Source organism: Octopus sinensis, linkage group LG4 (genome assembly GCF_006345805.1).
Source record: "Octopus sinensis linkage group LG4, ASM634580v1, whole genome shotgun sequence".
NCBI classification, from domain to species: Eukaryota; Metazoa; Mollusca; class Cephalopoda; order Octopoda; family Octopodidae; genus Octopus; species Octopus sinensis.
In genome coordinates, this window is record NC_043000.1 from 63,112,801 (window position 1) to 63,137,390 (window position 24,590).

The 24,590-nt window shown below is 32.6% G+C and overlaps 1 protein-coding gene across 1 annotated transcript in view; it reads right to left on the minus strand.

Annotated features, from left to right (window-relative positions):
- Window positions 1-13,328: 13,328 nt before the first annotated feature.
- The window catches only part of LOC115211128 (sodium-driven chloride bicarbonate exchanger), a 277,936-nt gene continuing 266,674 nt past the window's right edge, over window positions 13,329-24,590 (minus strand). The window contains exons 18-23 of the mRNA XM_029780064.2: window positions 23,979-24,157; window positions 22,557-22,629; window positions 20,342-20,587; window positions 18,181-18,312; window positions 17,055-17,257; window positions 13,329-14,560 (exon numbers count right to left, since the gene is read on the minus strand). Of these exons, the coding sequence (XP_029635924.1) occupies window positions 14,317-14,560; window positions 17,055-17,257; window positions 18,181-18,312; window positions 20,342-20,587; window positions 22,557-22,629; window positions 23,979-24,157 (1,077 nt within the window). The 3' untranslated portion in view covers window positions 13,329-14,316. The remainder of the gene's footprint in view (window positions 14,561-17,054; window positions 17,258-18,180; window positions 18,313-20,341; window positions 20,588-22,556; window positions 22,630-23,978; window positions 24,158-24,590) is intronic.

Genomic DNA, 24,590 nt, shown 5'->3' on the forward strand with positions numbered 1-24,590 from the left:
GTTACACTGTAGAATATGTTCATATTTGTCATTCACTGTATTCTTACTGCGAGGAGTCTGGCCACCGTTTTTTTATAACATTGGACATGAGTTACGATAGAAATTGTGCTTCGTCGTGTGAGTGTAATGAAAGGATTTACCAAGATTGTACGTTTTTGGATACTTTAATAATGCTTAAGCAATTACTCCTGTTGAGTTTCGTAATTATGTATCCTGAGGAGGTGGGCGTATGGGTGAAGGTGTGACACAAGGGGTTTTTGGCAAATGAATAGAGAACACTTTTAGGCTGTGTTTATCAGTCAGTCAACTGCGGCTCTGTTGGGGCATTTCCTTTAAGGATTTTATTCAATCATATTGATCCCAACACTTTTTTTTTACTGTAGTACTAGGCTCAGAGCTACGGCTATACTGAAAGTTCAGAAATTAATTTATTGATATTTATTGCGTAACTGTTATACTTTTTGACACAATGCCAATATAGTCTCAACACGATCCTCAACACAGACTTGCACGCATACACACACTTACAAATACATATCCATACACACTCACTCAAATGACAAACAGACAGACCGACGGATAGATATCCTGACTAAAAATTTGGGTGTTGTCAGGTCAATGAAGACCAAAAATATAAAGGGTTTTAGTAATGAAAAAAATAAAAATTAATCGATATAGTCAGCCAAAAAATTAACAAATTAAAATTGCATCCATAAGGACAAAATTAAAATTGGGCATCTAAGGGAGACAACTTTATGATTCAAGGGGAACAACTACCAACTTTATATTATTTGAATCGTTAGCATGCCGGCGCTGTCTTCCTGTCCTGGTCTCAAATTCTGCCGAGGTCGACTCACATCAAACCTTTTTTAAAATATCAAGTTAAATATCCAACGGAATCCTTTTATGGTTCCTTTTTGCACTATAACCCTCCATTCCACTTGTAGGTAAATCCAGCAGTGGCGAAGATCAACAAAATCATTCAAAACAAATAGGTAGTATAAAAAATAGTACCATAGAAAAAGTGATTCGTGAGATCAAAAAATGGTTGTCTTATTCCAATGGATGTAATGCCAGAAATAATATGAAGATGAAGTGAGGCAGAAAGAATTACAGCTAGTTTAAGGGTTATCAAGTTCATATATAATACACCCCTTGTGCCTCAAACTCGGGGCATAAAATCTCCACACTATACCTAATCACACATATACGCAACATTGTGCTAACATACAACATATGTACCAACAGACATTGCTACCATAATGACTATTGTTTCCAGCTGGCTTTTTTTTTCTTTACTAGTTTCAGCTCAAGAGCTGCAGCCATGCTGGGGCACCACTGCTAATTCAAAATTTGGTGGATTGGTAGTGGTGTTGGTTGTATTGGTTTAGATAATGGCAGGAACATAGTTGGTATTTGGAACATCAGTCATCAAATCAGATTATCCCATGATGTCAGGGTACTGCAATATGGTTTAGTAATATACTAAGTAAGTACTTTCTTCAAATCCACCTTTTAGGATTTAAACCAGCCATATCTGGCCAAAATACTCTACTTGCTTTATATCCAAACTGGTCAGATCTGGTTTCTCATACCTACCCTACAATGTCATTCTAAAATATTAACAGTTGCCTCATCAAAATCTCATAGCTACAAGATAATGCATGATTAATTCAAAACAATGTGAATGAATAAGAATTACATTCTGACAGAGTAATCTGATTGCTAAAGGGTTAAAGTCATTATAGCACCAGGCAAAAGTCTGGTTGTTGGCCTTCTTTTGTTTACACTCTTGCATTGTCTTTTTTCAATGTTCTTTTGGAAAACAAGTATATGTTGATCTAAACCAGTGGTTCTCAACCATTTACTACCCATGGACACCATTCATTCATATTTTACTCCAGTTAGACCCACATAGCCATTCGATGTTTAACTCTTCAGCATTTCAACCAGCCATGTTTGGCCATAATATTCTACTTGTTTTATGTTCATACTGACCACATTTAATTTCTCCCACATCATTCTTAAAACTTAACAGTTACCTATTCAAAATCTCAAACCTATGATATAATGCATAGGCAGAATGCATTACATTAGACAGAATAATGTGAATGCTAAAGAGTTAAAAATAAATCCTATTATATTTTTGTAATTAAATATTGTTAGGAATTCTATGAAAAAAATTGTTATAATATTTTGTGTATTGTAAACATATTACCAGTCTGTTGCACATAAATTTTAACAACACAATCTTATATGGACCCTGGTTGATAACCACTGATCTACACTTCATTGATACAGCTTGTATTGTTGTTTTAGGGCATCAGGAAAGATAGCCACCATATGAGTACATATACATACATCCACCCCATATATATATATATATATATATATATACATACAGATATATATGTATGGATATATGCATAATACATATATACATACATTTACACAAACACACACACACACATATAAATATATATATATTTATTTATATTATTTAATAAACACAATATGTTTTTACATACTACTTTAAGTTTCATGTGCTGAGACCATGTCAAACATTGTTTTACAGCAAGTTTGGTGTCTGAGCACAAACATCAGACACTGCCCACATGGCATAACAAACTAAAAATGAAAAAGTAGATCAGTGGCTCTCAAACAGGGTCCATATATGATTGTATTGTTAAAATTTATATGCAATAAGCTGGTTATACTTTTACAATACACAAAAGATTAAATACACACATATATGTGTGTGTGTTTTCTACCTTTTACTTGTTTCAACCATTGGACTGTCACCATACTAGATCACTGGCTTGAAAGGTTTTAGTCAAATGAATCGACCTCAGTACTTGTTTTTTAAAACCTGATACTTATTCTATCAGTGTCTTCGGCCAAACTACTAAGTTACGGGGACATAAATAAACTAAGGCCAGTTGTCAAGCAGTGGTGAGGGACAAACACAAAGACACACACATACATACATAAATATATATACAATATGCTTCTTTTCAGTTTCCATCTACAGAATCAACTCACAAGGCATTGGTTGACTGAAGGTGCCACAGAGTGGGACTGAACTCAGAACCATGAGGTTAAGAAGTAAACTTTGTACCATACACACGCCTGTGCCTATTATATATATATACACACACACACAAAGGGTAAAGACCCCCTTCAGTCATGAATGACCATGGGATTGCACCTAGAAAGTTCCCCACTGAGGCATGTCTGGGCAAGGTTGTGTATGGAAGACTAGCAGCCATCCATGCATACCAAATTTTCCTCTCCATACTACCAATGTTATCCAAGGGAAAGCCAAAGAACAATACAGTTTGGCACCAGTGACATCGCAACTCATTTCAAAAGCCGAGTGAACTGGAGCAACATGAAATAAAGTGTCTTGCTCAAGAAGAAAACACACAGCCTGGTTTGAGAACTGAACTTACTACCTTATGATTGTGAGCCCAATGCTCTAAGTACTGAGTCATGTGCCTTCACACACACACATATATATATAAAGGTAAGCATTCATGTCAGGTCTCTGCATCAAGGATGACCTCTTCCAATCAAAGACCTTAGAATACAGTTATAAGCATGCCCTTTCCCCCAGTGTCTATGTGGTATAAAAAGAAAAGAATTTAAATAATATATAATTTGTGCATGTATATGAATTACTGAAGAAAGCAAAAGAAAAAAATGAGAAAAAGAGAAAAGACAAAAAAGACATGAAGTCAATAGAATTCTTTATTATTATTATTCAGCTCCATCTGAGAAGGGCATCAATTTGCAAGACATGTACAAAAGTATTCCCTAGCAAAGTGAGTTGAACATACTTAACTATACAGTTTAACCTCAACTTATATAATGTCCAGAATGTAACATGCACTAGATGGCATCAGATCACTGCTACACTAATGCACTGAGGGAACTCAGCTCAGAGATATTTACTGATACATTAGGGAACCACAGGTCCTTGATGCACTAGACAATAATTCAGATCACTGATTCAGTGATTCAATAGAAACCATTGAATCGTTGATGTAATTTTTAACAGAGCGAACATTGAATTACAGGTTCAATGGGACATTGCACCCCCCACCAACCCTGAGCTGATGATACAACTACAGTACATTTGACTCCCTGATTCAATGATACACTAGAAAGAACATTTATACACCAATGACTGCATTAACGGTACAGTAGAGGTCATTGAATCACTACGTGAATGATACTCTTATTAATTCAATGATCTGCTATAGAATATTGGACCATTAATTCAATGATGTATTAAAGAACATCAAATCCTAAAGTCAACGAAAAAAAAAAAAGAAAAGAAAAAAACAAACAAAAAATAATAAATAATTTTTTTTTCTTTAAATCCCAGATGTCATGCAGCAAAATAGAACTGCAAAATAAATGCATCAACAGAGACATTTAAGCTATTCCAGTTAAAAGGTCAATAATAATAATAATAATAATAGTAATAATAATAATAATAATAATAAAAAACTAATATAGTAATAGTAAACTAGAATAATAATAGTAATAACAACAACAAAACTCTGCCATTATTAACTTGTTCATTCAATTTTTTTTTTCATTTTTTTGTTTTTTTTCGCAATTTTCAATTGCCAGATCTAGCAACCAAAGCACTAGCCATAACAGCTAATGCATTCACTCCTGCCTCTTCAGAGGTAGTAAAAAAAATTATCAACAACTGTGTATAAGCTTGAAAATAGTTTCTAACATAGGCATAAAGCCTTGGGGTTTATAGGGGAAGGGTAAACAGGATTTTAGTTTCTTTTTTTGTGACATTCATGTCTTTCCCAAGAACATTAGCAAACATAAGTGAAGCAGCTTGCAAACTCAGCTTGAACCAAAGCACCTGTCAAGAATAATACCAGCACATTTTTTTTTCAATTCTCAACAGAGCTTTATATTTATATTATTTTTTTCCTTTTTTGCTTAATAAGAATATAAAAAAAAAAAGATCCAAGTGAATGCACAGAAGAAAAAAGAGAAATAAAAAACAAACAACCAAACAACAAAATTTACAAGAATATAAGATGTAAATGGTAGCAGGATCTAATCCTAGCTTTGATGGAACCAGATGTCAAAGTGAAACTTAAATTGTCCATAAGGTTCTCTCAAGATATTACGATATCACTGTAAATTAGTAATCAGTTTGGTATTATTTTTTTTAGGGTAAATTCTTTTGCTTGTTTGTTTGTTTTTCTTTCTTTATATTTTATAACTTATTCCTTAAAAAAAAATAGACTTAAGAAATATATTTCATATCTGTTGTTTGCAACATATGGAAATTGAATGTCACATTTACAAGGTAAATTCTGAATAGTGCAGCAGTAAGACACAACCGGATGAAGGTCGCTGTTGTTTTCCTTAACATACACATCTGCATACTGTCACATACATTCATATCATACACACATCCATCTATATACATTTTACGCACTCATTCCTAGAACCAAAAACATATTGGCCAAATACTTTCAAAAGTATTAAAAAATATACTACTACTGCTACCACTACAACTACTACTACGAATACTGATTATGATTTCAAAATTTTTTAAAACAATAGCAACATTGAAAAAATAGTTCAATATTTTGCTATTATCAGGCCAAAATAATAATAATAATAATAATAATAATTATAACAATAACAATAATAATAGATAAATAAAAAAGATTTCGCTATATTGTTTATGAAGGAAAACTGCTTCAAACATTTTCAGAGTTCTAGCTCTACAAATAAGCATGGAAAGATAACTGTGATTATAATTATGTAGTTTATGTCTGAGAGTCTAAGACTTCGTTAGTGAAACGGTCTAAAGCTAAGATGAAACTGATTTTCTAAACAGATCATAATAGATTTTAAAATGGATTATAAGATGATAAAGGACTAAGATAAAGTAAACTAAAAAAAAAATTTTTAAATACAAAATTAAAAACAAACAATTCTGAAAATATTGAGGAAAGAGCAAGAAAAGAATTGAAAATGGCTTGTTTTCTTTCTTTTGTTTTTTTAACAATAATGTTGTTAATTATCGAATATAATTCAAGGATAAAAGTTATAGAGAGCTGTGATTTAGTAAGTAATGTAATTATTACTCAAAAAACTCTTTGTTTCATGAATGTGCAAATAGTTCAAATATTGTACAGGTCTTGAATTATAACCATAACTGGTGGCAACAACTGTGGTGTGCAAATATACATACATATATGTACAGGTGCATATATTCTTTATTTATGGGTTAAAGCTGCCATTCGTTACATGTTAAAAGGAATCCCATAACAGTCTTCTAGCCTGTCACATGGAATATCTTGGATGGAGACGAACACCGATGATCAATGTGGCAGACTTGATAATTGTTAAGAGATTTCACTTAACATGAAACTAATGGTAGCCTTAATGCATATATAGTTTTTATCCACCAATGTGGTGTTGAGCACTCATTCTCATTGTTTGATATTATAGATATATGAATGTGTGTATTTATATATATATATATATATATATATATATATATACAAATACATAGGGAGAGAAATGAGAAAGACATGGAGCAAGAAAGGGAGAGCATGGATACTGGACATGTAGGGAAGGACTTTGAGGATCTGTATTTTGTGACCAGCACTGTAGGGTGTACATGTCCAAGAAATGATTCTTGCCATAAACAACAGCAGCAGCATCTGCAGTGTGCAATTGCTGAGCGATGTTGTTGTTGGCTTACAGTGCTGCATTGTAGGTATGAGGGCACGATGTCTCTTTCTCTCAGAAAAAAGGTTGGGTATTGGCCTAGTAGTCCACCCCATACAACACATACACCACAAAGACCAATATCACAAGAAAATCTGTCAAGTTTTTCATGTTTCAAGATATTTGGTTGAGGAATGATGATGACGATGATGTGTGTGTGTATGTGTGTGTACATATCACACCATAAGCATCTTAATTTTTGCCGTCAGTTAAAGTTATGGCTATATCAACATACACTTCCGAATATATATATATATATATATATATATAAAACTATATGAATGTGTAAATATAATATATACATATATCTATCTAAGTACATATATGAGTGTGTGTGTGTGCATATGCATGCACATATATATATATATTTGTTTATATGTGTGTGAGTTTGGTAAATATGACTCATGAACATGTGTAAATATATTTGTGTGCCATCAAGAAATGCTAGAAGACTTCAATATAATTGTTGAATGATAAAAGACCACTAAAAGAAACCTATAAAGATATTCTAAGCCTGAGAAACACAGACAAAATACATTTATCCTATTGAGTAATTATTCTTTTGTATGATGCATATACTAGCATATAGCAAATTAAAATTAAATTTTATTGCTTGATATTATCCGTTTCTCTCTAAATTCCATTCTCATTATCAGAAAGGAATTTTAGTTTACATAGATAATCCAAAAATTATTGCATTTTTTCTGTTTTTCTTTCTCTCTTTCTTTTTCTTTAATTGTGATACAGAATACATGTAATTCTGAGACTAGTTATAGGATTATGAAATCTGAAGTTGAAACTCATAAACTTGATGACATTCTTGGATTAGACATTGTCTGGTCTTTGGAGTAAAGTTCAAGGATAAGATGGGAAAATACAAAGAAGTATTACTCAATACTTAGTTTTAGTAATAATGTTTTATATCTGTGGAATTTCTTTCTGAGATATCAGTCATTGTCATGAAAAGAATGAGTCCAGATATGTATGTATGTATGTATCTGTGTGTGTACACAGACACAAACACACTCATATATATAAGTGTATGTGTTTGTGTGCATGTGTATACATATATAGATATGTATCTAAAATAGATGCCTGCTTGTTTGTGCATGTATGTACAGAAAAAAAAAGAGGAACGGTTAAAAACATAAATGAGAGAAGGTGAGAGGAAGTAAGGGACATAATAAAGAACATCAGAAAAATACTGTTAAGTTAAAGTATGGAAGCACAGAGGAGTATCAACAGTGAGAATGGACTATTGGCAGTAAGTTGGTAATAAATAACAGAAAAGGTTTTTAACATTTAGTCACCTGTCATAGCAATTTCCCATAACATTTTATACCTTAAATATTCATTTTCTCTCATACACCCCAGTCAATCCATTAAACACTGCTAATATATTGGTTAAATAATCTGGGAGAAAACCAGCTTTAATAGGAAATATAAGTGATTAAATAAACCCTCTCCCACCTCCAGTACATTACAAATAATTCTTTTATCCACCTTGAAAGGATGACAAGTGAATTCAACTCTTATAGGACTTGAACTCAGAACACAGAGGGGTGAAACTTTATACTGCAAAGTAAAGTATCTTATCCAGTACCTTTAACGCATCTGTTAGTCACTATCCTTACATTTTATAAATACACTGATAGTACAAGACAACTAGCTATAGACTAGTGTATGTATAACTCTCTCTCTCTCTCTCTCTCTATATATATATATATAATATATATATATATATATATAATATATATATATATATATTATACACACACACACATATATATCTTTTATGTTCGTCTACAGGAAACGTTTGTGAGTGTACATATAAATGCTCCTATTTCATTATGTTGGCCTAATGATACCAACTTGCATGGAGGGAATTTATAAATATTTTAATATTTCAAAATATTTATAAATTCCATCCATGGATTATTATTATTACTATTACTGTGTGTGTATATATATATATATATATATATATATATATATTATATAATATATATATATATATATTCTTTCCAATAATTACACTACAGCTATGCTGAAACACTACCTTCAAGTCTTTAGTTGGTTATACTAATCTCAGTACTTGTTTTTTATTAATCTCTATTTGCTGAACAGCTACATTATAGAACAAGTAATGATACAAACATAACCAGTGGTTTTGAGACCATAAACGTTAAAAACAGCCATAGACACACATGTATAAATACACACACACACATGTAAGATGCTTCTGAAGAATTACCAGTTCACTGGCATGGTATTTGGTCAATCCAAAACTATAATGGGAAGATACTTGTCCAGGATACTCCACAGTGGGGTTGTACCCTGAATCTTGTGGTTCTGAAGTAAACTTCTTAACCACACAGCCAAGACTGTACCTATATATATATATATATTATATATATATATGTATGTGTGTATGTATGTATACACACACACAGAGGAGGTATGACAGATGAATATTATTAACCACTTGACATCCTTAAGATTACAGCTGTTTCACAGCCTTCTTCCTATAGTAGTAATTTCAGTGTGGGATAAAATTATATTTACATATTTATATTAATATGCACGCAATGCATTATACAAGGGTATATTCACAAATCAATGGTGATAAGAAAGCTACCTCATCAGATCACCAGAACATTATGGTTACACCATGTATGTATGTATGTATGTATAATGTATGGAAGCCCGAACTTAACTTACTTTAGTCAGTAAAAATAAAGTCATGATTTTTCATGTCAATTAAGATGCTCAATAGAAGATCAAGGAGTTGACCACCCTTTGTGTTAATAACAAAACAGAAATGGATAAAAAGAGGAAGTTGTAAAAAAAGAGTAAATAGCTTAAAAAAGTATATAAATTATAAAGAAAAAATATGTATACATACCTATATATATATATAATATATATATATATATATATATATATATATACACACACACAAACACACACATAATATAACAATCATTTATAATGTATTATATTGTATTTTATAAATATAAAATGCATATGAGCATGTGTGTGTGTGTATATTTTTCTTTACATATAATTTTATATACTTTTTTTAATCTATTTTTTTAATACTTACTTTAAGTACTTTACTTCCTCTTATTAACCCTTTCTGTGTATTTTTTTTTTGCTAACACAAAGGGTAGTCAAGTCCCTAAACTGCTATCTAGCACCTTAACTGACAAACCAGGCTAATTTTGGGCTTTCATACATTATATATATATATATATAATAAGAAAATTTTGTATGTATACGTTGTTGGTAACCATCATGTTCTAGTAATCTGATAAGCAAGCTCTCTTTATTTACATTGATTTGTGAATATACAATTGTATTGTTTAGTGCATACCATACACATTAATTGTACCCTGGAGTGTGTGTAAGATTTAGAATAAGATGGTGACCTTCTTATTTTTTACTTTTTTTCTAGAGAAAGCCTGTGTGTGTATGTGAGTGTATGTGTGTGTTTCCAAATAAAAAATAAACAAAAGAATTTGTCGAATGTGAAAAAAAAAAAGAATGTGAGACAAAAATATTTTGAAATAATTTTGATATTTTGTTAGGTAGACAGATGTTTTGTGAAGCAGCTATGTTATGTGAGACAGGCAGATATTCTGTAGGACAAACAGACAAGTTATGCAAAAAAAGATATGTTCTGTAAGACAGATATCTTCCACAAAACAGATTTGTTCTGCAAGACTGACATGTTCTGCAAGACAGATGTGTCCTGTGAGACAACCAGATGTTCTGTGAAACACACAGATGCTTTGTAAAGCAGACAAAATATTCTATAAGACAGGCAGATATTCTTATGGACAAACAGATGTTCTGTTAGACAGAGAAGTATTCTATGAGACAGAAAATGTTCTCCAAGGTTTCAGAAAGATACTTTGTAAGACATAGATTATGTGAAGCAGTTTAATCTTCTGTGAGACACAGTTGTTCTAATGGACAGATGTTCTATGTAACAAACAAATGCTCTATAAATAAGAAATACATTCTGTGAAGCAGTTTGATGTTCTATGAGACAAGACATATATTCTAATGGACAGATAGATGTTCTGTAAGATAAAACAGACATTCTATGAAGCAGTTTGATGTTTTGTGAGACAGATATTCTGTGAAGCAGTTTGATGTTCTGCGAGACAGTTTCATAAAAGAAGATAAAAAGAAAAAGAAGCAAAATGGCAAAATAGATTTTGAATAGAGTAAAAATAGACTTTAAATAACAATTCCATAAAACTTCAGAGTTTTGTTAAAGCTTTTACACTGCACTTTTTGATGGTGGAACCTGATCATTGTTCAATATATATACCCATCCTTTGCTATATATTCCCACACATATGACAATTAAAGTAGATACAGAAATTATAGTAATGCACTTTTACATACATACACATAGTTTTCATTTGCAATTTGGTTGTATATACATTCTCGAGTTTACAGTATATATTCACACACACACACGTATTTAGACATATATGAGAGAGTTTATTATACAAACACACATATACGTACATGTGTATATGTGCGTATTGTCACACAAAGAAACATATGTACATATGTGCACAAGCATATATGTACCCTTGGGAGGATTAGATGATGAGGATTCAGTTGTTCCATCTGCTCAGCTACCTAATTATTGAATTAAGTGGATGAAAATTCCAGACATGTCTACCTTTAAATTATTTTTCAAGTCAAAATAGTGTGACAGAATGTATGACAAGATTGAACAAGACATAATCCAATCAACAAGCTTCCATTCATTTCTGTCTAATCAATTTCACTCACAAGGCTTGGATCAATCTAATACATACATATATTTTCCTTCCACAGACTATATTACATAGATACTGTGATTTATGATACAGTGAAATAATAATATAATACTGTTATAATATAATACAAACAAGACAATGCCATCTACTTTCTCTGTTTTTATTTGACTAAATATTATTTTCATTTTCCTTCATACTTTCTTTACTTCCAATTTGCTATTTTGGTTTATGATCACTAAAATATATTATGAATAGATAAATAAAATTAAGATAATAATAATAATAATAATAATAATAATAATAATAACAATGGTTTGTAACACAGGCACAGTACCACAAAATTTTTATGGAGGGGGAACAGTCAATTAGACCAACTGCACTTCTTCACTGGTGCTTAATTTTTATCAATTCAAGAAAAATGAAAGGCAAATTTTGACTTCAGTGGGATTTTAACTCAGAATGCAAAGAGCAGGAACAAATATCACCATGTATTTGCCTGACACTTTAACCTTTCTGCCAACCTCAATAATAATAAGAAGAATAAGAATGATAATCATAAGAAATAAGAAGGATGTGAAATTGAACAAGTGCTGATATTAAAGCTAGATACTTATGGCATTATGAGTTAAATGATCCCAGCTAAATGAATTAAATTTGCCTCTCATCTACCTACACATTGGTTAACTTTGGTTTCAAATAGATTTTGTTTTGTTTTTTCTCTCTCTCTCTCTTCAGATATTCAGAGATCGAGCTGAAAATTCATAAAGATATCAATGGTTATCAATATAATGTAAAATTATGAAAATTAACAAAAAACTTCCATTGCTTAGTCTATCTTAAAGTGTCTAACCTTTTTCAGACCAAACTGCTGGAGGTTTTCATATTGAGCTGATGTAGAGACAGGAATCTTATCTTAAGTCTCCTCTCACCTTTTTCTTCTTTAAATTCTTCTCTACATATTATTTTTATTGTTTTGTTTCTTTTTACTTCAAAATATTCATTTTAGAAAATGAAGATGTTTTTCACTACACCGAAATTTGACTGAAACAATGAAAATTCAAAGTTTTTAATGAAATTCAAACATGAATTTCAATAGTAAAATTTAAATTTTAATAGGAAATTGATAAAATGCTTCTCTTTTATGCTTTTGTTTTAAATTTCAGCAAGAATTCAAATTCTAATATCATTTAAAAAAGTGCTCAATTCATTTTTGCTCTAGTACTCTCTATTAAAGAAAATTCAATTGAAATTTCTGTACCTGGATAATTAATTAAGATCTAGTATAATTTATAAATCTAGATTATTCATATATATTTCTGATAATATAATTTGAAAAAGAGACAGAGAGAAAGAAAGAATGGGGTGGTAGAAAGAGGGAGAGGGTGAAGGAGAAAGAGGAAGATAGCTAGACAAAGAGGGAGAGAAAGTTCATATGGTTAACAGAGAAGAATGTCCAGTTCATTATATACAAATATGTGTATATTATACGGATGTCAACAGTTGCTTTTATATATATTTACTTTTATATATATATGATGAGCTCTTTTTGTGTGTACATAAAACCTTGTATATTTCTTTGTTGTTACATACATAGGCTTTGTGCATTATTTAACAGTACACACACAATCTATCTATATATATGTATATACATATACACACACATATATACACACACACATATACACACAATCATACATATGTATACGCAGTCCTTGTATGTCTTCAAGAATACATGCACACATGTGCATATTAGGATCATTTATTGTTTTTTTTAATTAGAAAGGAGTGATTACAGGAAAGTCTAGAATAAACTACAAGAAAGTGAATGTTGCATAAGCACTGCTCTATACATTTTCCTATGGACTTACCTTATAGACTACAATGTTCTAAGTGACCTGCTGAGACTATAGACATAATGTTACATCTAAATCAATAAGACTGAACTACAACTAGGTTGTATTCTGATGAATGACAAAGAGGAACATGGAAATATTGGGAAGGAAAGACAGAAACAGTGGGAAAAGATATAATAATAATAATAATAATAATAATAATAATAATAATAATAGTAATAATAATAATAAGAGCAGTAATATTAATAATCCATTTTTTTCTTCACAAAGTCAAAGAGTTAAACATTTTTCGAGCATCTGCTGTAGGAAGCATTATCTCAATTTATCTCACATGATATGATGTAAGAAGGTGAAGATGAAATTAAGTAAAAATTCTAAAATGAACACAACACTCCAAATTAAGGTTTTGGTTGGCACAAATATTAAAACTACATTTTAAGAAAAATGGAAGAAAACAAAAAATAAAAATAGGTTTAATGTATAGGTCATGTGAATTTTCATCTTCTATCTGTTTTTTTTTTTTGTTCTCCCTAACTATTAACAAATTATTTGTATTTCACATAGAACTGTTGCATGGGATTGTTAAAAATAAAAATAAAAAGATGCAAGGGAGAGTGTACTGTTGATTGTTAGCAACCAGGAAAAAGAAGTAAAAATATGTAAACAAATTTTCTTCTTATAAATACAATACTTCGTTTGTTGGAGAGAACATTTGAAATTTCTGTAGAAAAAGTAGTTTCCCTGTGAACAAGAACTTCACAGAAAAATGTATTTCCTTTTTTTTAACATCACTATCAACACTGGCCATATATGACTCACTGAAATGGCTATCAAAGTTAGTGCAAACACACAATTCACACTAATTGTCCATCTTATTTCTCAGGAGAGCCACGCTCACTCGGCGGCTCAACAACAATATTAGGTGCCGTCATTAGATGTTCCTTTTCCTCATATTCATCGATGTAAAATTTTACAGGTACATTTCTTTTCTTTGGGGAACCGCTATAGTTGTAACCAGATTCTTCAGCTCCAGGGCTGCCAGGAATTGGAGGCAAACTGCTATCATCAGAAGATGCCTTGGTTGGACTACATTTCTTACCATGTTTTTTAGTCTTTCTAAAATACACATAAAAAGAGAAAAAAAATACAGTGTTTTATATACATTAATACATTGATTTTCATTGAAGTCGTCATGGTCACCATTGTTGCTGTCACTGTCGCCATCATTTAATGCCTCTTTTCCATGCTGGCATGGGTTAAACAGTTTGGCAGGAGCTAGCCAGGCAGACGATTTCACCAGGCTTCACTATCTGTTATGGCATGGTTTTTACAGCTGGATGCCCTTCCAAACACCAACCACTTTACAGAGTGGACTGAGTGCTTTTTACAAGGCACCAGCACTGGTGTAGTTAGTTTGGTTTGGCTTTCACAGTTGGATGCCCTTCCAATTGCCAACCGCTTCACAGTGTGGACTGGATAGCTTTTTAGGTGGCACCAACACTGGTAAGGTCCCAAGTAACTTGCAAGACAAAGATCCTTTGAGATATTTTAAAAGTCCATGCTCCATCAGAGCCTTAGACATTATGGCTAAAACAAACTAAATTAGTAATCAAACTCACATCCTCTATGTATTTATCTGTAAACCACTTCCACTTCAATCATCTCCCATCTCTCCCTGTTCTTTCATTTTAACCAGTTCTATCCCAGCATGGACTGGCCTAGACTACAGAACAATCTGTTACCACACTTCACAATCTTGTCCCATCTTGCTCATAAGGCCAAACACTATGGATTTTTCCATTGGGAACAGAATAATGTCCTTATGGATCAATATGGACCAAATTCAGAGAGTAGGGTGGCAAGGAGGAGAAGTGAAAGTCATTACGTACTTAACCAAAAGATCACATAAGAGTGTCATGTGGGCAGTTGCATTGTTGTGGTACAGCATCCAGTTTTCATTTGTTAGTGCCTCAGGCCTCTTCTTTTACACTGCTTCTCTTAAATGCCCCAAGACAGCCAAGTAAAATTCTTTAATTGTCTGACTATGTGCAACAAATTCGTCAAGAACAATACTCTCTGAGTGATATGCTTTTTTCTGGTTACAGCAATGACTATCCACCACACCCCTGCAGCAACTATCTTTTTGTTTTGACATTTCAGCTGTACATTCATATTTTTATCTCCTATAATGTCACTTTTCAGACAGTTTTTATTGACATTTCAATGATGAAATATCGCCTGACCAACTCAGATTTAGTTCTCTTTTCCTTCAGCTGTCAGCAGACAAAGTTTGTGATAACATGATGCATATTATTCTTATATTTTAAATTCATGTGGCACAAACATTTTTACAGGTGCCTCTGTTTTCAGAAACTTCACAGAATACCAGTGAGTTTATAAATCTTTACATTTGCAGGTGTGTTCTCTGTTTGTAAACAAAAGCATCAATGATCAAACAAACAGAATCTTTTACTTGCAGTCCCTTACAAAAGCATGTCTGAGCTTCTTCACATGTGTTGATATGTTACACAATCTTCTTATTACATAAGTAAAAAGTGCACCCAGATGGAGATGTTTGTTTCTAGTTCTCTACATAACTATGTCCAAGCTGTTCATTATTCAACAGACTAAGGATTATTTCCTTGCATGGAAACAGGTGAAGGCTAGCATTAGGAAGGGCGTCCAGCCATAGATAACTCTATCTCAGTGCAGTTTCATCTGATCCATGCAAGCATTAAAAAATAGTCATTAAAACGTTTGATGATATGTGTGTGTACACCTCACTCATGCCCACTCACCTGATCTAAACTTCTATATCACTTCACCTATTCTCACCAACATCAATGTCCCTCAAGAGCATGTCCCAGCACGTCATTGTCATCATCTCTTTCACTTTCACTCTCTTTATCTTACTAACTTACTCTTTCTTTTCCAACTGGGGTATCCATGTATCTACTCTACTGTAACTTTAGTGACCCTGTTGGTGCTGGTGTCATGCATAAAGCACTGGTGTTAGTGCCATGTAAAAAGCACCCAGAACAATTTGTAAAGTGGGTGGCATTAGGAAGGGCATCAAGCAGTAAAAATCATGCCAAAACAGACAATGGAACCTCATGTTGCTCCCAGCATGGAAAATAGACATTAAATTATGATAATGACGGTTGATTGATTGATTGATTGATTGATTGATTGATTGATTGATTGATTGATTGATTGATTGATTGATTGATTGATTGATTGATTGATTGATTGATTGATTGATTGATTGATTGATTGATTGATTGATTGATTGATTGATTGATTGATTGATGGATGGATGGATGGATGGATGGATATGTTTCTTTATTAGCCACACAGGGTTGAACATAGGGGATAAATTACAAAGTAGAGCATTTCTTTTTGGGGAGAAAAAAATGGGTGGGGTAAGTTTTCGATCAAAAGAGATCGTAAAAGAAAAAAAAGATACATACATACATAAATACATACATACATACACACGTACATGCATACATACACAAACACTACTCCCCCATACACACACACATATATATATATACATACATATACTAAAACAGGACTGATATATATATATAACAATGAAAAGGCTTACTTTTTACTGTTATCTCCTGATTTATGGGATTTTTCTTGCTCCTGCTGGGGTTGATTAGATTGGTCTGAAGCCACAATAGTCTTCCATATGGAGGTTTTGGACATTTCTTGAGAGATATTCACAGTATCTAACTCAGAGCTAATAGTGATTCTGTCAATTTGCATCTCAGTATTTGGATCACCCTCCATCAACTTCATCTCTTCCTGCGAGTGAAAAAAAAAATCAAACATTACATTTGGATTTATTTATGAAAAAAAAAAAAAAAATCCAACAAGAAAAAGTAAGAATTTCCAGAGAAATTATTTGAAAGGAACCTATTTAATATGCCAGAAATGTGAATAAAAATTTTCCTTCTCCATGCAGCTGAATTTTTTTTTTTTTTACTAATGTTTACTCATGGAAAATCAAGAGATGAAAAATGCTTGTAGTTAATTCAAACAGCAAACTGAATTTAAAAGAATTAACTGAATAAGATAGGTTTTCCTCTTTTTCATTTTATACACACAGACCCATAATAGGCCAGCATGGACAAGTAGGCCCACAACGAACAGAGATAAGCCAGCCACAATATTCAGAGGTTTCATCCAGCAGAGGATTAAAAATGACTGAATGGAATATAACAAAAGGCCATGGATAAGTAGAATCTGTAAAGAGATGAATAAAATGCATTGTGATATTTAATTACACATCTTTAGGATCCAAGTTCAAATCTTTTCAGGTACCATATTTTCCAGCATACAATCCGATGTAGTATATAGTGTAAACATTCAAGCATCATCACTATCTTTCCAAATCCTGTTGTATTTCATATGGAAGTTTTGGTCCTCCAGAGTCATCTTGGTTATGAGTTAATCTACCCTTCTGAGCTGTAAAATTTTGGTCTGAAACATTTGACTTGTATACCAGAAAATACATTAAGATGAAATAAATACCAGTGAAATATTGCAATTGATCTAATTGATTGCTCTGTCTACTTGGTATTTCCTATCCACCCTTGACAAACAAATACACATTAACTTTCTGTCCATATTAGAAACTATGAATATATAGAATATACAGAATTCTATTTAACAAAAATGAAACAAAGAAATGAAAAAAAGAAAAGATGAATGGAATTTTAACCTACTTCTTGCATTTGTTTTTCAGCGTCTTCTTTGGCTCTCTTGTGAGCTTCTGGCATGATGTCATCTAACCACTTCAACTCCCTCTGGGTGAAGATGTAGTCCATTCCTTTACGTACGAAGCACATGGCTAAAACCTAATCCAAGATATGGTAAAAATGGATTATCTAAAAGAACCAATCAATAGTTTATCAAAAGAACCAATAAATATCAATACAGCAATCCCACAGTTATTAATTCATATTGAATTCACATTCACATGAAAGTGATATATTTTGTTAGATATGGCTATTGCAGAAGAGCATTTATAATGACTCAAGACTATAGGATAACTTGAACTCAATACTGCAGGCTAATGAATTACTTAAGTGTACAGTGTTCCCATCACTTACAGCAGTGAACTGTACCTATCCTTAGATCCTGTTTACAACAGCTAGATGATTGAATCATTGAGAGTTAATCCTCTTAGCCATGGATACAACACAGTGTTGAGAAATGATACAAACCATTGATTATTGCAACTAAAAACCCAACACTTAGTGAAATTCAGGCAGCTGAGGTATTACAATTCTACAATGATTAAACAGAAGACATTTTCTAACAACAGTGATGAAGCAGAAGTCAGCAATGAAGTTAAATTACTTGAAACTGCTAGCTATGAAGAGAACAATGAATATAAAAAATAGACAGATGAAATACAAATATATGCTGCATACATGTAAACATTATTGCCCCCAAAATATGAAAGAAATATTTATAAAAGTGATAATCAAAGTTGCTTCAGCAATCACAAGATTTGATTTTAAAGAAGCTTCTCAACTGATTAGTGACTATATATCAGTTCATCCCATAAGTTCTGTCCAATTTTGCCTTTTTTTAAATTGAATGAAATTTAATAGTATTTCAGAATGTGTAATGGAATTAAAAATTGCTTTTATGCATTTGTGTACATTTAAACTAATTAAATATTATTTTACAGAATAATGAAATTAAAATTTCTTTGATTAAAACTTTTTCTAACATGGAAGTATCCAAAGAGCATTTGAGGCACATAATGCTTTATGAGTACAAAAATGGAAACTCTGCAGCCGAAGTGACTCGAAACATACATTCAGTTTATGGGAAAGAATTCTTGAATGAAAGAACTTGCAGAAGATGGTTTGCAAAATTCAGAAGTGGAGATTTCAGTCTTGAAGATGAAGATTGAACAGGACATCCAGTAGAGTTTGATGATAAGCTCCTTGAGGCATTACTTGAAGAAAATCCTGCATTATAAGTTGAAGAATTGGCAATAAAGCTTAGTTCAAACCATACAACTGTTCATCATCATCTTCAACAACTTCAAAAGGTTCCTAAACTTGGAAAATGGGTGCCTCATGAATTGTCCGAAAACAACTGCAAATCCCAAGTTGACATCTGCTCTTTTCTCATTTCTCATGAACTCATTTCACCCTTTTTGGATAGACTTCTGACTGGTGAGGAAAAATGGATTTTCTATCAAAATGTTAAACGTTGTAAACAGTGGCTTGGTAAAAGGGAAAAAGTTCAACCACAACCGAGAAGGGAACTTCATGGGGAAAAGGGTTCTCTCTATCTGGTGGGATTGGAAAGGAGTAATTCACTTTGAATTGTTACCACCTAATGCAACAATCAATGCGCAAGTCTACTGTCAGCAATTAGAGCATTTGAACCAAGCTTTGAAGGAAAAAAGACCCGCTTTAGTGAATCAAAAAAGAGTGATGTTTCATCAGGACAATGTGCAACCCCATACTGCAAAGATCATATCACAGAAGATCGAAGAGCTAGGGAAAAAATTCCTCATCCACCTTATTCTCCCAACCTTGCTCCTTCAGACTACCATTTGTATTGTAGTTTACAGAATCATTTGGGGGACATAACTTTCGCAAAGCAGGAGGAGGTCAAAACTGACATTTCAGAGTTCTTCGCTTTGAAACCAAAAGAGTTTTACATTGATGGGATTAAAAAGGTTGTAAATAGATAGAAGGAAGTCATAGATAATCAGGGAAAGTATATTATGATTAAATTTCAATTAAATATAACATTTGATCACTTGTTTTCTTTATTCAAATTCAGGCAGAACTTATGGGATGACCTGATATATATGGAACAGGCAAACAGAAAAATCTAAACAAATTTTATACTAACCATGAGAGGGAAGGCGATTGAGATTTTCTTAATTGTTTTTATTACCCAGAGAATTCCCAAACAAATGAGTTGGATTAATGTAAATAAGTGAACACGTGAAGTTCTCACGTGTCGAAGATACATATAGTCAGGTTGGTATTTAGCAGGCATGAAGATAATCATTACACGACAGACGAGCTGCATTCCACGAAGCGATGAGACACCCATGTACAAGAAGACACCATATAATACTGGCATGGGGATTTTCTAGAGAAAAACAAAAATAATACCGAAATGGTTTTTATCAATTGAGACAATGAGAGTGTTAAAATAATAACAAAATAATATTCCATACAGTGACATAATTATTGTAGCTAAAGTACAGCAAGACTGAATATGTTTGATAAATCCAATTTAAAATATATAGTTAGAGAGTTGTATGCAGAGAGGAGATATAAGAAAAGAAAGAATAACAAAAAGTAAATGATAAACACATTACAACAAACTGGAATGTGTGTGTGTGTTTTATCATAACGTCAAGTTTATTATCACATTGTCACTGAAGACTGAGACCAGTCTAAACAATAGATTGATTGCAAATTAAGGAAAGAGAACATGATCTTGAGGGAAATGAAGATGATGAAAATTCATGTAGAGTTGAAATCACGATATTGAACTTAATGTCAGCTGAACCACTGGTACTCTGTTCAATTTTATTTCTGCTTGCTGTTGGTAAGGAAGGTAGCTCAATATCTCCACAGATCTGGAGGTTCCACCTTTTAGGTTGTCTACAACATGGTCTGTGATTTGCAAACTCTAGAGAGGCTACCTTCTTATTATTTGTTACTGAGTGCTAGAAAAGATAGGCAGTGCTGGTGGTTGGCAGAAAGGGAATCTCACTACAAGCAAGCAGGAACTGTCTGCTTCTATTTGCATGTGGTCCAGATAGAATAGTGGACCCATTTCATTCCCTTTTTTACTCTACTGGACCTCCATATCCATTTATTGCATATATATATATATATATATATATATATATAAATATTAGGGAATAAATCCAAATTTACAAGGAAAAATCAGATTTAAGATTGAATCCAATTTTATAGTAAAATATTATATTATATCAAATTTGTCTCTAATTTGATATAATATATATATATATATATAAAACTCCTACTGTATTGTTATAATCAAATATTATTAGGAACAGTGTAAAACATTAAAATATTGTAGAAGTATAGGTAATTAATTGCACAAATTTCAACAACAAAATTTTATATGGACTGCAATCAGTTTCTGACAAAGCAGAGTTAGCAATTCTGAACTCCAGATGAGTAAGGAGGGCCCCCAGCTAAGAATGCTCTATGTGATATTGCAGGAATTTCTCTGGTCCTAGAGTCTCCAGATGTAATAGGACAGGAAGTAGTGTTTTTCCAGTCCCTTACACCAGAAGGAATGTGTAAATCTAGCCTTAAAGTTATTTGGTTGTGAAGCCTGTATAGTTTCTCAGAATACCATCAGCTGCTGTGAGAATCATTCTATAGACCAAAGCTTTTGAGAGGCAGGATTGCCCAGTTGAATTGCTTGCTTACGATGAAATTATTCCCATTCTACCAAACACCTACTATTACTAACATCCAGCAACAACTAAACTACATACAACATATCAACAAGTAACCTGACACCATTAAACAGTTAACATCACAACACAGAACAGTGATGGCAGGTATATATCTCCACTAAGGCGGCGAGCTGACAGAAGTGTTAGCACGCCAGGCGAAATGCTTAGCGGTATTTCGTCTGCCGTTACATTGTGAGTTCAAATTCCACCGAGGTCGACTTTGCCTTTCATCCTTTCGGGGTCGATAAATTAAGTACCAGTTACGCACTGGGGTCGATGTAATCGACTTAATACCTATGTCTGTCCTTGTTTGTCCCCTCTGTGTTTAGTCCCTTGTGGGTAATAAAGAAATAGGTATATATCTCCAGCTATCAACTTATACATGTGGTAGACCAGCTTGTGATGCTCGACTGTTCAGTCCACTATGCAGAACAACAAGAATATCTGTTGTCACTGATCTGTCAACTCCAACACATACCTATGCCTATTGTATGATCACATTTTGGATGCAGTCTAGGATACCTATATGTCTAGCAGCAACAGTGTCCAACTGCTATGGTAAATACAACATAACTAAACATTTACTGATTTCAATGTTTAATCTGTAGTACTTACCATCAGTACACGAGTTAATGTAACCGAGATACCAATCATAAGAAATACAAGGACACCAGTTACTCGTTGTTCCCTAAAAAGAAAAGAAAAAAGAAAAAGCAAAGACAAAAGTATTACTTTGATTTGATAAGGTACAAGGTTAACCCTTTCGTTATTGTATTTATTTTGAGATGCTCTGTGTTTCTTTCAATTACTTTAAATATAACAAAGAATTTAGTAAAATAACTTAGTTATCATTCAGCTAGTGTTGGGAACATAAATTGTGACTAAGATTTGGTAGATTTTAATTCAAAACTTATGAAAACAAGACATTTGTACTCAGAGCCAGAACCGGTTTCAGTTGGGTTGGTAACAAAAGGATTAACTTTCATAAAGAAAGAGACTCCAACCACCACAAAGAAAAAAAAAATTTATGTAATACTGTACATATTTTCGCTTCTCAGTAGAAATATAAGATAATGCCAACCCTGGAAGAATTTCAAAGTAAAAACTAGTGATACAACTAAATACTACAAGATATTTCAAATGATTATCTATTGTCTATAGCAGATCTTCGACCATACCATTCCAGAAATGTAAAGTCATTATCATCATCATTCAACGTCCATTTTCCATGCTGGCATGGGTTGAACAGTTTGAGAAGAGCTGGTAAGGCCAGGGGCCATGCTAGGTTCCATTGTCTGTTCTGGCATGGTTTAAATGGCTGGATGCCATTTCTAATGCCAACCACTCCAGTGTGGTGCATTTTTTGTGGTACCAGTACCAGTGCTTTTAATATGGCACTAGCACAAGTCTAAGATATTTATTTCTGTCAATGTATAGGATATTATTGTTAGTATAATGCATAAGGTACACAATGTTGTGATTATAAACAACAATTTTTTATGTCAAATGAATAAGCCATTATAATATTCTATTTGTCACAATAGTACACACAATATACATGATAATAAATAATGATTGTATGTATAGTACAGCTTTTATATTCCTGAATAATAATAATAATAATAATAATAATAATAATAATAATAATACAACTACATTAAAGCAAGTTTAAAACAACTGTCTATACAATATGTTATATTTTATGGAGTTAATACAGAAAGTATTACACAACATCCTTTAATTTTGCTAAATACTTTCAACACACACTCACTTTTATTGGTTTCAACCAGTGGTTGCAGCCATGCTGGGGCACTGCTATTAATATACATGCTACATATGAGCTATGGTGCAAGATAATAAAGAAATATGAATTCATCAGTCATAACTATAGCAATCTTTGTTGAGCAGTTTTTATATGTTTTCAATGAAGTTGATGAAAATAAAAACACTAAAGATGAGAGAGAGAAAGAGAGGGAGAGACAGACAATCTCTTTGTAGAACAGTGAACTATTCCAATAAAATTGTTTTATAACTTACCGAACACCAAGAAATTTTGGACTTTCACCAGGAGCTGTACATTGAGATTCTTTTTTCAAACTCATGACATGTGTAATGGAGAGGACAGTGGCTGCCACGAACCATGGCAGGCCAAGGAAGGAACAGACTAAAATGAGGGTAGCAATTACAAAGAGATCTAAATGGTAACCATGGCCTTTCTGTAATAAACAAGGAAGAAACATCAGTGACAAAATACTAATCAAATGGAAATTTTATTATTGGAAAAGTTTGCTTCATGCAATATTTAAGGATAAACAAAGAGAATTTTATTTCATGTTAATAAAAGTTAATATTATGTTTATTGAAGGCAGTGAGCTGGCAGAATCGTTAGTATGCCAGCCAAAATGTTTAGTGACTTTGCCTTTCATCTTTTTGGGGTTGATAAAATAGATATCACTTGAGCACTGGGGTCAACACAATTGACTTGCTCCCTCCTCGAAATTTCTGTCCTTGTACCAAAATCTGGAATCAATATTATGCTTTGATTGAGGGTGGTGAACTGGCAGAACCATTAGCATACTGGGTGAAATGCTTTAGCAGTATTTCATCTGTCTTTACATTCTGGGTTCAAATTCCACTAAGGTCAACTTT